This window comes from Aspergillus bombycis, assembly GCF_001792695.1.
Source record: "Aspergillus bombycis strain NRRL26010 chromosome Unknown contig00042, whole genome shotgun sequence".
Taxonomy (NCBI): domain Eukaryota; kingdom Fungi; phylum Ascomycota; class Eurotiomycetes; order Eurotiales; family Aspergillaceae; genus Aspergillus; species Aspergillus bombycis.
In genome coordinates this window covers 63,849-80,432 of record NW_019170044.1, presented here as the reverse complement: position 1 = coordinate 80,432, position 16,584 = coordinate 63,849, and the positions used below count along the sequence as shown (strand labels likewise).

At 52.1% G+C, this 16,584-nt stretch overlaps 6 protein-coding genes across 6 annotated transcripts; 2 read left to right on the top strand and 4 right to left on the bottom strand.

Moving 5' to 3' along the window:
• Nucleotides 1–800: 800 nt before the first annotated feature.
• Nucleotides 801–5,595, bottom strand: ABOM_006329 (uncharacterized protein; the record flags this gene model as incomplete). The annotated part of the gene is made up of 5 exons (XM_022533458.1): nt 801–3,042; nt 3,103–3,187; nt 4,122–4,558; nt 4,619–5,369; nt 5,451–5,595. The coding sequence occupies 5 exons, from the start codon at nt 5,593–5,595 to the stop codon at nt 801–803; spliced, it is 3,660 nt and encodes a 1,219-aa protein (XP_022389147.1).
• Nucleotides 5,596–6,087: 492 nt separating this feature from the next.
• Nucleotides 6,088–7,638, bottom strand: ABOM_006328 (acetylornithine transaminase; the record flags this gene model as incomplete). The annotated part of the gene is made up of 3 exons (XM_022533457.1): nt 6,088–7,155; nt 7,222–7,455; nt 7,510–7,638. The coding sequence occupies 3 exons, from the start codon at nt 7,636–7,638 to the stop codon at nt 6,088–6,090; spliced, it is 1,431 nt and encodes a 476-aa protein (XP_022389146.1).
• Nucleotides 7,639–8,014: 376 nt separating this feature from the next.
• On the top strand, nt 8,015–8,467 carry ABOM_006327 (succinate dehydrogenase assembly factor 4; the record flags this gene model as incomplete). The annotated part of the gene is made up of 1 exon (XM_022533456.1): nt 8,015–8,467. The coding sequence occupies one exon, from the start codon at nt 8,015–8,017 to the stop codon at nt 8,465–8,467; it is 453 nt and encodes a 150-aa protein (XP_022389141.1).
• Nucleotides 8,468–9,076: 609 nt separating this feature from the next.
• On the bottom strand, nt 9,077–10,215 carry ABOM_006326 (hydroxymethylglutaryl-CoA lyase; the record flags this gene model as incomplete). The annotated part of the gene is made up of 2 exons (XM_022533455.1): nt 9,077–9,874; nt 9,961–10,215. The coding sequence occupies 2 exons, from the start codon at nt 10,213–10,215 to the stop codon at nt 9,077–9,079; spliced, it is 1,053 nt and encodes a 350-aa protein (XP_022389140.1).
• A 341-nt stretch (nt 10,216–10,556) lies between these two features.
• Nucleotides 10,557–11,929, top strand: dph1 (2-(3-amino-3-carboxypropyl)histidine synthase; the record flags this gene model as incomplete). Its single annotated transcript, XM_022533454.1, has 2 exons — nt 10,557–10,707; nt 10,770–11,929. 2 exons carry the CDS (start codon nt 10,557–10,559, stop codon nt 11,927–11,929), a joined length of 1,311 nt encoding a protein of 436 aa, XP_022389139.1.
• A 260-nt stretch (nt 11,930–12,189) lies between these two features.
• On the bottom strand, nt 12,190–14,970 carry ABOM_006324 (uncharacterized protein; the record flags this gene model as incomplete). The annotated part of the gene is made up of 1 exon (XM_022533453.1): nt 12,190–14,970. One exon carries the CDS (start codon nt 14,968–14,970, stop codon nt 12,190–12,192), a length of 2,781 nt encoding a protein of 926 aa, XP_022389138.1.
• Nucleotides 14,971–16,584: the final 1,614 nt, after the last annotated feature.

Below are 16,584 nucleotides of genomic sequence, written 5' to 3'. Positions count from 1 at the left end.
TGATATTCTAATGCAGATATAACGTTGTAGGTAGCATGTAAGTAACCCTATATGGTGGCCATACGAGGGGAGTCTGTAAACAAGCCCATGCCTAGATGTCTATACCTTCTTGACATCCAGGTGCACCTCTCTATGCCATTCAGCTGTGCGCAGTGTCCGGGCACTGTATTCTCTGTCTTAATACCAGTACCTCAGGCTCGTGATTACCATCCCTCTAACGACACATATATTCCCACCGTTCCTGCCTTCTGGGAATATGTTCTACTGGTCTGGAATTAGTTGATGTGATCTCTCTTGCGGACTGGACTGGACGATCAAGGCCATATCCCAGGGTAGTCATGGTCATGCTAACGTTAACTAAGGAGTAAGACCCATTCATGTCTTGACGATCCCTTTTGCGCATTAGTGTGGTAAGCAAGTGGCGATCTGCAGAGAGGGAGGGATGTGATTTCTCTTTGTTTTTCTCTTACTGGCGATGTGAATTGGTCCCATGATCAGAGTGCGTTTGACTACATAGTAAAAAGCATATACCACTGAACTGTTGGGATAACGCTATTGCATCATGCATGGATGTGACAATTCAGGGCTAGCTTTTTTCCAGTGGTGAATTGATTGGGTTCATGGATGAGAGGTCATTGCACGAAAGGTCTTACACTAGAATTAACCACGCGGTATGATTGTGTTAAATATATAACTTTCATATTGCTTGTGACATGGTCATTGCGTAGTCGATACGCGATCTATCCTTATAATCAACGTGTATATTCATGAGTATCATTCAAACCACTATCCGGCCATTCTCACGGTGTCCGAGCTCCCTCTCCTATCCCCATTAACCCGCCAGCCAACCCATTCATCCGACGATCCAAGAGATCCTCCTCGCTAGGAAGGCTGCCAATGCTTCTATCCCTGCGTTTGGGGGGAGGGGTCCGCAGGGCGTCTGAGATATAGTCATGTACCGGAGGCATTGTGAGTTTCGTGGGCGCATCGCGTCGTCTTCTGCTGAGCCCTTTGGGCCGGGAACGGCGACCGCGGGAGGCACCGAGACCCTGATTGCTGCTTGCAGTTTGAGGGTCATTGTCATTCGACGCAGAGGCTTGGAGATGAACATGACTCGTCCCATTGGACGATTTGCCGCGCATCTGACTGGTACTCTCGTCCGTGGAATTATTCGGGTGCAATGGTGTCATCCTGCCGAGGCTCATCTCTAAGGGTCTATCCTCGTCACCTGACGATTCGCCCGTTAGGCTGCGCTTATGGTGACGTGGGCTGCTGCGATTGGCGTCCGCCTTCGGAACCTGGTAGTATGGCGCGCTGTCGTGGAGTGACTGCAGCAAACTGGACGATGACTTCCGTCTCTCGGCGGCCTCGAACAAGTCCTGGATCCAGGCTGCGCACTTGTTGATATGTTTCCAGCTGTCGGGAAAGAAGCCGGCCATCTGCAGGAATCCGTGAGAGATCCCAGGAAGTAATGACACCTCCACGTGATCCTTTTCATTAAATGTTCGGTGAGACTTCTCAAGGCCCAGCTCCTGTCTTTCCCGGAATTGATGTAGCTTGGCCTGTCGCAACCTCCCAGCGAAGATTACCGTGTCGTCAACCAGTGGATCACGCTCGCCTGTGACAATGTATGTCTTGGGGAACCGTGCGAGAAGGGCCTCTGGGGCTAGCACGGGAGAGAGCAGGAAGTCCGTGCTAAAGTCAGGGCGATTGTGAGGTCCAATATAGAGGATGATCATTGCCCTCATCATCTCGGGGGTCAGGATCCGATCATGGACATATGAGATCATTGAGGAAACGGCTAGACGGGTACGGATTTGTTTCGGGTGGTGGCTCTGCGCAATGGCAGCTGTCTGAGCTGCCAGGTTGTCTGCCTTGAGCGTTTCTTCAAGTTTCTTGGAAGCACCCTGAGCTACATCCTCAGCTTCAAGATCCAGGTCAGAAGTCGAGTCGCGGAGAAGGTCTTCTGTGGAAGGGCCCGGAGATGTGAATGGCGTCAAACGCTGGTAGTCCATGTTCTTCTGTCGGAGGACATTTTCGTTCGTCCGGCGCGCGCTCTTATCTTGTATAAGTGACATTTGCTCCTCCGTCATCCAGCTTTCCACCCTCATGTTCAACGCTGGATATGCCAAAACAAGCCCATCTGGACGAGGGAGCATGTGTTCACCTTGCCAACGGGGAGCATCTGAGCTGCCGGATTGGAGGGCCATCAGGGTAGTGCCCACTGCCAGATTTCCACCGGCACTATCTCCTGCAAGCACAATACGCGGCCGCACGTCCCCGCTTAATCCCAAGCAACGCCCGCGCGTAGTGACAATGGTATGGTAGACATCATAACATTCATTGAGGGCATACGGGTAGGGATACTCTGGTGCCTTTTTGTAATCAAGACTAAGGATCGGCACCTTTGTTCTCCCAGCCCAGGCAAGCAGTCGATCTTCTGACGTTCGGGGGCTCATGGCGACATATCCGCCCCCAGGGATATCCAAGATAATACAGGTCTGGTCCCGTAGCGCGCTCAGAGGACCATCAAAGTAAAGCCATGCATTAGTTGGCTCTGTATAGCTGGACTGCGGGGGACGAGGAATCCGTATCGCACGAGGCGGATATTTTGTAAGTCGGGGCCGAAGCAGACTCGCGAGTGCCCACAGGTACGGTGTGGTACCTTTGTTCCAAGAGACTCGCAGGTGCTCTACGGTTAGGGTTGCTCGAACCCGGCGAACCTTTTCATCTGCCTGCTCCGCGGCGAAAAGGTAGTAGACTGTAAATGCTAAGGACGCGATGTCTTGTAGCCACTTCGGCTTGACTTTCATTGCAGTCCAGAAGCCAGCGTCGAGGGCCGTGGCGATCCATGTTGCCCGGAAGAAAGAGCGTGAATATAGATTGGCTAGTGGTTCCGGACACTCTAAGCCAACAATCTTTGCAAAGTTGCGGCAGATGTACAACCACAGGAAAACGCCCACGGTAGTTTGCCAAACGCTTAGCTTTGTCGACAGGCGAGCCGAGACGTTGCGAAATATAGGCGGGCCATGTTTGTTTCCTCTGCACAACACTGTTTAGCTACGGATTACCCGGTTATAGCCACTTGTTAGGGCACCATACCTGGCGAGATATGTAGACCAGAAAAGGAAGACAGCAAGGACCTGAATCTTTCGAAATTTGGTCGATGGTCTTCCTAGCACATGGTCTGGAGCTTCCATCAGTGGCTGCTGGGCTCATTGGTGCCATTATAGAGCTTACCTATCATTGCCACGAGCTCACCGGATAGTGTGAGGGCTTATCTTTCCGTTTGTGGCCTTTTCCTCGGCAAGATCCAAGTTGGCTGAGTGGTGTAATATAGAGAGATACGACTCACAGGCACAGAGGGGTAGTGGCAACAGTTGACAAACTGAGGTCTTTCATATATGAATAGATAGCATGTACAAAGACCGAAGAGAATGCGAGGTTTATTTGCAGTCAATCTCCAACTCAATCATATGCCATGGTATGCAACCAGACAAAGAAATTTCAGAACGCCGATATGGGAGACGCCGAGAAAGAAATGAAGTAGGGAGTCACTCAGACGCCACAGTCTAACCAACTGGAAAAGTAAACAAGCAAGAGGGAAGAAAGGTAAAAGATGACAATCGGTTTAGGGACTCCCTGGCGTGAAGAAGCCATGGATATAAGCTGGCGGATGACGGGGTCAAGCATGTGAAAGTCCCCACTACTCCCCACAGTGCTGATTGGAGCAGAGGAATGGGGGGCTGAGGAATATGGAGTAGTAGTTGGTCCAGTGATCCGGGGCAGCGTCGCCAGAAGCATTGATCGACCAGAAGACGATCATTCTTAGGGTTCTTCGTTTGTGTCTCTGGAAGGATGATCCTGTCATTGTCACGTTGCCGCCCTGTCACATGTGAGCCCCGTGACGCCATCACCGAATTCATCCATCAGTCAAGTGACTTGGCTCCAGCCAGCCCTACCGTATATTAATTGCTTACATGGAAGTTGCATAAGCTTGACCATTGATTCTCATATACCGAGTAGTGATAAACTACAAACCCGAGTGAACTATAGCTTACGGCAATAATCCCTTCCGTGCGCGTCTTGCCAGTCACACAACCAAACCTCAAAGATCATACTGAGGAAGCCTGCGATACAGATACCCCCAGAGTCGCTGACGGTTGTTGCGCCTAGGGAAAATTCCCGATCCTCCTTTGGCACGCGCTCCCCTATCTCAGCGAACGTATTGACATAAACCAAGCCACCAAGGAGTCCCTCCCAGAAAATGATCGCAAAGATGATGTACACGCTAGGGATGAAGTCGAACAAGGAATGAAGAGTCAGAATAGCCAGATTCACGACCTGTAAGCATGATGGAAAATACAGATCATGGATGCGAAAGAATGGAGTCGACGAACGTGAGATGAACACGCCGACCTGGTAAATTGCATTATACGCCGGGTAGAAAGCACGGAAATGGGCAAAAGGAGTCTCGCTCAGCGGAAAGAGTAGCGTGGGGGCCACTCCTTGATTGATGGTATACTCTGCGACGTAGACCAACAGTAATGGAAGCATACTAAATGGAAAACTTGTGAGCCCAAACTTCTCAGTCCTTTGGGTCCGGGGGTGTGCTTACAAAGGGAAAAAAAGCCCTTTTGCACGCTGCAGATTTTCTTTGATGTGTTGCCATTGAAGACTTCCACTTCCAGTCTGAGTTGCTTTCGGGTTCTCAACGGAATACACCGAAGAAGCGAGAAGATCATCAGCCTCACTGTTGGCTTCGTCACGCTCGTAACTAAATGCCTGCTCTTCCGCAAGCCTATTGTGCGTTCCGACAGCGCGATAGCCAGCTTGCACGGCCGACAAGGGATGGTGCATAAGGGATCTCGGCAGGATGGTAAAGAAGCTCACCACCATGACAGCTGGTAAACATGCGGATGCTAGGAGGGTTGTCTTCACACTAAGGCCGAAGGACGTAGTCGCTAGTGCATAGGCACCAGCACCGACCAGCCCCGCAGCTCCAGTTCCGCTTCCCCAAGCTGCCAGACTAAATGGGCCGTAGAAGTGCGTCAACCCGAGGAAGCTTAACTCACCACCTCCGCTAGACACACTGGCTAGGATAATCCCAGCAAGCTTGGTAGAGATCGTGCCACCATCCGTGTAGCCAGGGCTCAACGCAACAAGAAGCATTCCGATGGCGGAGAGGAGCACGAATATCACCACCCGTACCGAATAAGGTACTGCCTGGATAAAGTACGGCGCGATGAGCTTAGTCCCAAAAGAGGGGATGACATCTGCGAGAAGAACAACGCCTTTGGGCACACCAGGCCCGACTAGATCAAGAGCAGCTGATAGGATGATGACATAAAGAACATTGTTGATCAAGCCTAGTTTCCCAAACGGGTAAACACAGCAGGTTAGTAACTATATATTCTGCTCCTTGCTCTACTTCAGTGCCAATGGCTCACCAAACAGCCAGAATGCAACACAGACCCGGGGGTCAGCGCCACTGAATAAAGCACTTAGTCGCTCTCGGAATCTAGCCCAGGAGGAAGAAGGGGCTCCAGGGAGAGGTAGCATTGGTGTTTCCTCTGATGCAGGGGTTCTAGGCATAATGGAAAAAGGCGCGAGGGGGAATTGGATTGGAGATTTGTCAATACTCTACTAAGCGGAGTAAAAGGTCATACAGGCCATCAACGTTGATATGGACATGGGATCGGCATCACTGCTGAATTGTGTACTGGTAGCCTGCTCTTGAGGATGTCAAATGGGAAGGAAGAGTGTCGAGGCGATGGCAAGCGGTCTGCCGCCAATCGATAAAGGATGGCAGGTGAGCGCGTGACCCGTAGCTAAGATGCCTTGCTGCCTGGAATCTCTGCCTTAGGATATTTCTACCGATATGCCTCAATCAAGGGTAATTCGAACACTTCTTAATCTCCCACAGTCTATTCTTAAGGTACATCGAGCTAGTTGCCTTCTATCGTTACTCAGAGGAAAACACAGGAAGAGCACATGGTATATGAACAGCTAACATTCATGAGTCAGTGAATGTGACTTTGTAGACTGAAATGTCCAACTTTTTTGCACGAAATAAGACTTCATCCCCTATGCCTTGGTTATGACGGCATCCAGAGCCTGCTCCAAGATCTTCAAGGCGGTCTTGATCTGATCCTCAGTGATGGTCAGAGGAGGGACAAAGCGGAGGCAGCCATCACCAGCAGTGATGATCAACAAACCGCGTTCCCGCGCGGCAGTGATCAAGTCCGATGCCTTAGATGTGAATTCCTGAGAGAGCTGGGCTCCCAAAATCAACCCGCGACCGCGGATCTCCGAGATAACACCGGGATACTTCTCCTGGAGAGCCTTGAGCCCCGAGATGAGTTCCGCCGATTTAATCTCGACGGAGTTTTGCAGCTCCGAAGTTGCGAGGCGCTCAACAATGTGGTGTGCCACGCGGCATACCAATGGGTTACCACCGAAGGTGGTTCCGTGGTCGCCAGCCTTGATATGCTCCGCAACAGTCTTTCCCGAGACAATGGTCGCGCCGATAGGGACTCCGTTGCCCAGCGCCTTAGCCGAGGTCAGGATATCCGGGTGCGCAGCTTCGCCCGACGCGGGGGCAAGAGAAGGGTGGGCGTGAGCCCAGAAGGTGCCGGTACGAGAAAGACCACATTGGATCTCATCGAAAATCAAAACGGCCCCGACCTCGTCGCAACGCTTGCGGAGAGCTGCGAGGAACTCGGGAGTAGCAACGTTGACACCACCCTCGCCCTGGATCGGCTCCACAATAACACCACAGGTCTTGTCCGTGATAAGAGTCTGAAGTTGTTCGACATCGTTGTAGTTACCGTACTTGAAGCCCGGGAGCATGGGGGAGAAAGGTGTCTGGTATTTTGGGTTGGGGGTAGCGGAGAGAGCGCCCATCGTGCGGCCGTGGAACGAGTTGTGGAAGGAAACGAATTCATGCTTTGCGCCCGAGGGGTCGAGAGACTTGCCGACCTTACGAGCGAACTTGATGGCCGCCTCGTTTGCCTCTGTTCCCGAGTTGGAGATGAACACCTGGGATGCATCGCGCATGGCGCCAGACTCCCGTGTCTTTGTGATCAACAACTTGCTGAGAGCGCCGGTCCATGCATTGTGGTAAAGGTTTGAGGCGTGGATGAGGGTCTCGGCCTAAGGCAAATCAGTCTTGAATCAACAACGGACCCTAGGTTGTATCGCGACGTAGCCTATACACACCTGCTCAGCAATAATCTGTGCGATCTCGGGGTCACAGTGACCAAGAGAGTTCACGGCAATACCAGCTGTGAGATCAAGGTACCGCCTGTTCTCCATATCCCATAAGTAGCATCCTTGACCTTTTACCATCATCGGAGCAGGGCGGACGTAGGTGGGGACCATAAAGGGCGCTCGTTCTTCCACGAAGGACATTGTTGCGGAATCGGCAACCGGGTCGGGATTGGGGAGCGATGTCTGCCACGAGCTGTGTGAGTTTTGTAAAATATGCAGCTCCAGGTCTCAGCATACCTTCGTCTGAGACTTCGCATTTGGACCTGTTGCGGCGGATGCGAATCGTCGCTGAAGCGGTGACTCAATGGCAGGGACCAGCTTCCTTGCGAGCGGCAGTCGCCGCGAGGCCACACGTACGAAGGCCATTCGGATGGTAGTGTATGGAATGAAATATAGATAGATGCAAGCAATTGAGGTCAAGAGGGGGATATTTAAGAAGAAAAGAGGGAATTTCGGTGAGTCACCGAAAGGAGAGAAAAACGAAAGGACGAAATGTACGGGTCAAACAAATCCCGCGATATCGGGAAACCCAGAAACGACCAAGCGGCTTATCTGATCACAAACTGTATTGTGATTTGCTCTCCGCCACTCCGCAATTAAAATCATTTACCTAAAGGTGACTGACTCTCTCTCCCTCTCTCTCTCTCTGGCTCCTCTGCAGTCATCTTGGACGACAATTCTTCCACCCCTCTCGTGGCCGTCGCAGCACTTTGAAAAAAAGAAAAACACTCCCACACCAAGCATGGCTTTCTCACTTGCTTCTCGCCGGGTATTCAGTCCCGTCAGGACCATGCGCATCTCCACCCGGGCCTTCTCGAGCCATCCGGTTCGCCGCAGCTCCGACGACAATCCCGCCTTCGCATTTGGACGCGGCCCAGCTCCTCCTCGTCTACCCAAGGAAGAACAAGAGATCTTCGAAGACCTCCAAAAGAAATCTACCGGCGCCTTCAGTACCCCACGGACGACCCCTCAAATTAACCAGTCACCCCACTCCGAACCGGCCAACGAAAATCCCGAGTTTAAGGCGTCAGGAAACGGGGAGGAACTTCACCCAGATCTGCGAGGCGGTCTTCAGCCTGAATTTGAGGGGGAGCAGAACCCTAAGACAGGCGAGGTCGGTGGACCGAAGAACGAGCCATTGCGTTGGGGTGCTGAGGGTGATTGGAGCTATGGAGGTCGCGTCACCGATTTCTAAGTGACGGGGGCAATGCATCTTATCAACTAGTTGTCGGTGAACAATTAGCTGAATATGCAGAAGCTGTGAATTTCGGTCATTGCATCAGTCGGCGTTGGGTACTACGATATCAGATGTATATATCATTTAGGCTATGGCAGCCTCTCCTCTCATATTTCCCTGTTTCTTTGTGATATCTCTCGAGCAAATGTACAATATCGTCGACAAAGTGAAGAGTTAGATGTCTTCGTCTGTAGTACGTAACTATTCGATCCAATACGAGCTCAAATTTCAGGGGGACCTTTTGGTCGTGTGTCAAGATAGATCACCTATGTGCTGGACAAAAGCTTACGACTACAACCTAATAGTGCCGAGACATTTTACATGGTACAACCCGATTTATATTCAAGATATCCGAATCAGGAGATTCATACTATAGTAGATGCTCAGACTTGGGGGCTATAGTAGCCTTGTATGTCATGGCGGAGACACGGTATTTGCATGAGCAGCGGAGCTTGGAAACCCCACAATCCACAGCATGTGTTTTACATGATGACAAAAAATGACAGTTCCCCGAACACATGTTTAATCGACGAAGATACTAGGGTTCTTCATGCGAACGACTGGCCCTCACTCTTGAACCCTTGCAAGGGTTGCCTTCCCGGCTCTACTTTCGTTAAACCGATCCAGCTCGCCGCTGATCCAACCGCCGATCTTAGCCATCTCCTCCAGGTTGATCCCAGTGTGCATTCCAAGACTATGAAGCGTATGAACCAGGTCTTCTGTCGAGATATTGCCAGTGGCGCCCTTGGAGTAGGGACAGCCACCGAGTCCGCCCACACTACTGTCGAAAATCCGAATGCCATGCTCCAATCCCACGACGGTGTTAACCAGGGCTTGTCCATATGTATCATGGAAATGAAGTGCAAGATCATTGTTCGCGATTCCCGCCGCTTTGAGCGCTTGTAGGAGCTCCATCGTACGTGGGGCTGTTCCCATACCCGTAGTGTCAGCTACCGACACCTCATCGGCACCCATCTCGAGTAGGGTGGCCGTAATCTCGGCCACCTTTGATGGGGGGACATCCGGTCCTTCGTACGGACATCCCAGAGCGACGGAGACATATCCTCGGACCCGAATGCTTTTGGTTTTGGCCAACTCAACAATGGGCCGAATGCGTTCCAATGACTCCGCAATGGTACAATTGGTATTTGCTTTGGAAAACGCCTCCGTCGCCGCAGCAAAGAGTGAAATTTCGGTTGACGTTGATGTCTTAGTATTCTCTGCAGGGACACCGGCAGTGTCCATGATCTTGACAAGATTCTCAAGCCCCTTGATATTAGGAACCAAATAGTTATATGCAATGGCATTCTGCGACTGCGGCGGGGATATGAGAAGCTTTTCACATATTTCCGCCGTGCTTGCCATCTATTTGAGGAGAAATGACGTTAGTTCGCTATCGTTCAAAGACGGATGGCAGCCGTTTCGCATCCGTAAAGCCGGGGGGTGTATACCTGAGGCACCCATTTCGCAGGGACAAACGATCCAGCTTCAATTGTTGTCACACCGGTTTTTGACAGCTTCTCAATTAGCTGAAGTTTGGTTTCGAGCGGTATGGACTTTTTCTCATTCTGCAATCCATCTCGTGCCCCTACTTCGACAATGCGAACATGGTCCGAAGTTAACCGCGCCTCTGTCGCAAAGCGTCGAGTGGGTGGAGCAGCTCGAAGGGCAGTGAATAGGCTCAGTCTGGGTCGGAACTTCATCATGGTGGAGGTGGCAGGTTGCTAGGCTAAGAGGGAGGAAGGTGATTGTCGAGAAGACAATGACAAACAGGAAAAGGAGGAGAAACTGGAAGGTTAGAGAAAACCATCCGATCAGAGAGCTTTTGGAGATCAACCGACGAAATGCGGAGAAGCGACCACGGGTTAGAGTCGGCGGAACCCCCACCTGACCTCACTAAACCCGATCCACGCCACTTTTCCTTAGTCAGGCCGACTAGACTAAATTCTGCAAGGTAATTAATTTGCGTTGAATTTCATCCCACTTCCAGATTGTCCCACGCACGTACACACGGAGTGCGGGACATTCACAATTGGGCAAGGACAAAATGGCGGAAACAAGCGCAAATGGATCGCCTGCTAACGGCAACTTGCGACAACCCAAGAAAAGATTCGTCGGACGACGCACAGCGGACGCCCAGGCGCAGAAGGAACAATCGTCCAGTCAAAATGATGTCGAGTCAACAAGCATCCAGACAGGTTGGTGACATGACCTCCAGGGTCCTAATTCCTCCAAAACATTAGCTGACAATGCACCCAAGCTGCTCCCAGAAGAACACCTCGAACCCTGAATCAAGTCCCTCCCGAAATCCTCGAAGACCCCGAAATCCAAGCCGCGATCGAGCTTCTGCCCAAGAACTACTCATTTGAAATCCCCAAGACAATCCACCGGATACGCTCATCCGGCGCAAAGAGAATAGCTCTACAGTTTCCCGAAGGTCTACTAATCTTCGCCACCACCATATCCGACATCATCACCCAGTTCTGCCCAGGCACAGAGACCCTCATCATGGGAGACGTCACATACGGCGCCTGCTGCATCGACGACTATACCGCGCGCGCCCTGGGCTGTGACCTCCTCGTCCACTACGCCCACAGCTGTCTCATCCCCGTAGACGTCACGCAGATCAAAACCCTCTACATCTTCGTCGACATCAGCATCGACACCTCACACCTGATTGCAACCCTAGAGCGCAACTTCCAACCAGGCAAGACCATCGCAACCGTCGGAACCATTCAGTTCAACGCCACCCTCCATGGTCTGAAACCCGTTCTCGAGCGCGCAGGCTACAAAGTCGTCATCCCACAAATCACGCCCTTATCTAAAGGTGAAATCCTAGGCTGTACATCCCCGCAGCTGTCCTCCGACGAGATCGACCTCCTCCTCTACCTCGGCGACGGCCGCTTCCACCTTGAATCCGCCATGATCCACAACCCCTCCATCCCCGCCTACCGCTACGACCCTTACTCGCGCATCCTCTCCCGTGAAACGTACGTGCACGATGAAATGCACACTCTCCGCCGCGACGCAATCAACACCGCCAAGTCTGCCAAAAAATGGGGTCTCATTCTCGGATCCCTCGGTCGACAGGGTAACCCCAATACCATGGCTATGATCGAGAACCACCTCAACGAGCGCGGAATCCCGTTCGTCAATTTGCTTCTCAGCGAGATCTTCCCGGGAAAGTTGGCGTCCATGTCAGATGTTGAATGCTGGGTGCAGATTGCTTGTCCGAGATTGAGTATTGACTGGGGTTATGCATTCCCGCGGCCACTGTTGACGCCGTATGAGGCGCTGATTGCTTTGGGCGTGAGGGAGAGCTGGGACACTGCCAATAAGGGCGTTTATCCGATGGACTTCTATGCGAAGGAAGGCCTTGGAAGGACGAAGCCTGGCCAGGCGATACCCGGCGCTGCCTAAAGGCAAGAAAGAAAAGAAAATAAGTTGAAATAAGTTGTGGTCATCACGATATAAGATACCACTCTCGGCATTATGATTTTGCATGACATGTCCATATGAATAACGCAGAAAAGTCGTCATATATAGAAGCTTGTTCAATCGGTTAGAATATCTTACATCACCGCATGACGTCCCCAGATAGATCAGGCAGAAAGTAGGTTTCTTCCTAATGGTTACTAGTATTACATACAATATCCTGAATCGTTACATCGACCGTTTCATCATCCCTTAACTTCGTCGGCGCTATCCGTGTTAAGGTCACTTGCGCTTCCCCTGCGAAGCGACAGAATGCTCTTGCTCGCCAGTTCATCGGCAGTTCGTTCGGCCGCGCGCCATCGCGTGACCGCCTGCTCAACATCTTCGAACATTTCTACCGTGTCGTTGATGATACCTCCTTCGTCCAACTCCGGAACCTGGGTGCTCTCTCTCGACCCGCTGTCGCTAGTCATCGGAAAGGCGGGTCCGAATCCGCGTTGAGGGAGAGGATTGAACATGACGGCATTGGTGAACATCCGGATTAATTCCTTCTCCAGCTGCGCCGAGTTGACTATTCCTTTGGGAGGAATAACGTCCTCGGTCTTCTGCAGCATGAGAACCGCATTCTTCGATGGTGTTCCGGCATTCGGGGCCGGAGATTCACCGTCCGCGACGGGTGTGTTTGCGGCTTCCGTAGCAGCAGCCACAGCTTTGCTGCCTTGATGAATGGATGATTTGATGGATTTCAGATCCTGTGGCCGGTAGATGAGATCTCGATACCCCGGGGCATCGCGTTCGGTCAATGGCTTGGTAAAGATGGACGCGTGTTTATGAGTAGTCACATCATTCATGATCGGAGCACCCGTCCTAGGGAAGTTACGAGCACAGAGAACATAAGATGTCGTTTGATTCGGGTCAATACGGCTGATGTGGTTAATCTCGGGGGGTAGGGTTTCTGCTTCCAACGCTTCACTGGCACCGCGCTTACGTTTCGGTCTGCCTCTACCCGGGCGGTCCTCTGAAGCAGCAGTACCTTTGCGGCCACTAGAAGGACGAGGTTCGGGTTCGGCGGCCTCCGAGATACCAGCTGGCGTGCTAGGCATCTCATGTTTGATCTTTCCCGGGTATACAGATTCAGACTCCTCGTCGCGGGACAATACAGAGCGCCCCCGACTTCTAGACGAAGCTGCGCTCCTATCGCGGCCCTTGCCGAGGTGCTTCTCTGGCTTCGGCTTCAGCCCTCCCTTGCCGTCTACATCAGCCCCTGCCACTTCTGAATCTCTGCCTCGTCCAGAGCCCTTCCCTTCATTCCGCCCACGCCTCCGAGGTGGAGGCACAGGTTCCTCCGGCGTCGCTTCGCGAGACCCCATCAACGAAGGCGCCTTCTCGCTAATGGGACTTACATCCTCCCGTCGCGGCCGTTCTGGCGAACGAGGAGATTGTGGTATGCTCAGTCGAGGAGTCTTTTTCCAAGGCGTAAGAGAGCCAGGAGTGGCGATGGTTAGACGGAGACGCGCATTTCTGGACTCCGAGTACAACAGAGCTTGTGCAGCTCTAGCTGGCGTCTCATAGCCAGTACCAATGCTGCTAGGTGCTGGCGACTGCTCAACGGTAGAGAGGGGCTGCGGAGTTGATGGGATGGTTGTTGGTTGAGGTGTCTGGAAGGCCGCTTTTGTCTCTGGCTTCGGTAATGGTTGAGGTGGATGCGATGGGAAAGGTCTTTCAGTAGTGGTCTGACCAGAGGGCTCTGGGGTCGGGTGCGAAGAAGCGGGTCGTGGTGTTTGAGGAGGTGGGTTCAACGACCACTGCTGGAAACTCGATTGAGGTGGAGGGCGAGGAGCCGTAGCAGCTGGAGTCTTTGGTGGGCCTTCTTTGCCAGCTGGTCTGCCGGTGGAGATTGGCTTCTGAGGGGCGGGAGAAATGGCCGGGGCATTTGCATTTAGCGGGACTTGCGAGGGAGTTGCTGGAGGAGCAGGTAGAGTACCAATGCCCGGTACTGGGGTAGCGGACGGAGGTATAGGTTTCTGTACTGTAGGAACATTCGTTGGAGTTTGACTGACAGAAGTATCTCGGGGCGCTAGGGGAGGTTGTTTGGGTGTTGCAGGTGGCTTTCCGCTGAGGGCCTGTGGTTGAGGTGGTTTGGGAGTTGTTTGTGGAATGGGCTGAGGGCCAGAGGGCTGTTGCTGCGGTGGTCGCGGCGGCGGAGGTAATTGTGACTGGACTTCTGTGGACACCGGTCTTTTCTGCGGCTGCTCAACCGGTTGTGTAGGAACGCGTTGCGCCTCCACTGGTGTTGGATGCGACGTTGACACCGGGGGCTGTTTCGGGATATCCACCTCTTTGCCTTGCGGCTCTACCTGGGGTTGCTTGGTATCGACCCCAGGCGCTAGTTCAACAGAAGGCTTGTTCGCAACCTTGGGCTGTATTTGAGCGGACATCTCCTCCTTGGTGTCCACATCCATCGGCTCTGGTTCGGGCTCGAGTTTCGGTTCGGGTGCTTGCGGCGTCGGTTTCTGGATAGCTGGCGTTGGCACAGGCCCCTTGGGTGTTTCGCGCTCTTCCTTCTGTAGTCGCTCTATCTCATCCTTGATCTCCTTATACCTCACCTCCTCATTTCTAATTTCCCGGGTAACAAGCTCTTTGTATCGGGCATACAGATGCGACACCAGATCCGGTATGATCGCAGCATGGTTCATTGCCTTATCAGATAATCCATCTGGCCGCGGGCTCGTAATCTTCCGTTTCTTGGGGTTAGCACCGTTGCTTTCCACATGATGGCCGTTGGGTTCGAGGGAGGGGATGATGTCGGCGGAGTTCCCACCATCCCGCATCAGGGTTGTATACAATTCCTCGAGAGCCTCCGGGGCAAGCCGCCCCGCATCGAAAGCACCATTCTGACGGATAAACGGGTTGTTGCGCAGTACATCGGAGATGGAAACGAAACTGGTGGGGCGGCTATCTAGGGCGGCGAGGGATTGAAAGAAGAGGAGCGACTCAAACGGAGTGTAGGCCGACAGAGGAGGCATCCCCCATTGCCCGTTTGATCGGCCACTGGGGGGAGAGGGTCTGGGGATGGGGGCCACGGTGATAAAGGTTGCGCGATGGTTGGCCCGTCAGAGAGTTGCAATTGGGACAACCAATGGATCAAGAACAGCACAGCAAGTGGTCCGGGTCCAGGTCCAAGTCCAGGTCCAGGCCTGAGGAACGGGCAGGAAGCAGGTGATCGGAGGATTACGTGGAACCAGTCAGACCATCTGCGCAGAAAAATGGACAACGGCCGAAAACGGGAACAGGGAACAGAAAAATTAAATCCAGGAGCAAGACGCGACCGTGTCACGTCCACGGGGTTTCGAGAGCTTCAAAAAATTCTCGGAAAAATCGTAGAAATTTGAGACAATAAAATTAAGGGCGCGGGTGGGATGAAAAGGATGACGATCCGGATGGGGGAGGGAAGAGGACAAGTAGACGATAGGAAGGGGGGACTGAAGATGGGAAGGGCTCACTAGTGAGTGTTTGTCTGGATGAGCGCAATCGTTCAACTTTTGGTGGTCGTCCGCCTGCCCCGACGGAAAGAGAATCCCAGCGACCAACTTTTCCCGGCCTCCCCAGGGATCACGTGAGGGAAGGCGATCGCCCGCCAAGGTGATGTTATGGTACTGTATGGGGCCTCAGTGCCCAGTGGTATGGATCCGTACTAGTATTTATCTGCTAGTCATGCATAATGACGACAGCCATTTTCCGGTTGCTGGGGGGCCATGACGACGGTGGTATTACATCGTAACGATACTCATGGAGTGAAAGCTTACTCCAACAGTCGGCCCTGGACATTCCAAAGTCAATATGAGAGGTAAAATATGACTCCCCAAATTAAATCCCTCGCGGAGAATTCTAGACTCAGAATTAACATCGGAAATTGCTTAGGGACCGTTAACTGCTAAGGTATAAAAGATAACGACCTGTAGGCACTCACTATGACCTACTCCTGGCACTTTGTCTACTACTCTGTACTATGAGTATAAAGAGAATATACTTACAAAACAGTACATCAATACAATACAGGACTACTACCAACCACTGGCACGAACCCCACGCTGTCAGGGGCAAGGTCAAATATAAGAAAAAAGAAAAAAGAAAAGGAAAGAAAGAAAAATCAACATTAACCCCTTTCTGGTTCTTTCTTACTGGTGGACGGACACACATGATTCTTCAGCCTCCATGGATTCAGGAGGTCTTCCCCCCCCCCAATTCAGCAGCATCAGCATCCATTGGGAGTCTTGACATTCTTACATACTCGTACTAGTAGTACATTCATACAGGACTTATCTGCACAACCACAACGCTACTACTAGTACATATTGTCATGAGCACTACAACGTGCCTTGGCATTTGAATGATGCGGTCGAGTCTGTCCGCATCATTGACTTTTTAGTACCTTTGGCTCCTTGCTCGGTGTAAGACTTTAATTGCAAAACGTTCCGGTGGTCGGGCAACCCTTTGATTGTGATGGAGGGCAAGATTGATTGGATCTTACATCCTGGTATTATTACTGGATTTGATTTAGATTTTCATGAATTTTCAATTACGATGGAGTCTGGTGGAGAGGCCTGTGACTATTGACCCGACTAACTGGCCTTACCTAA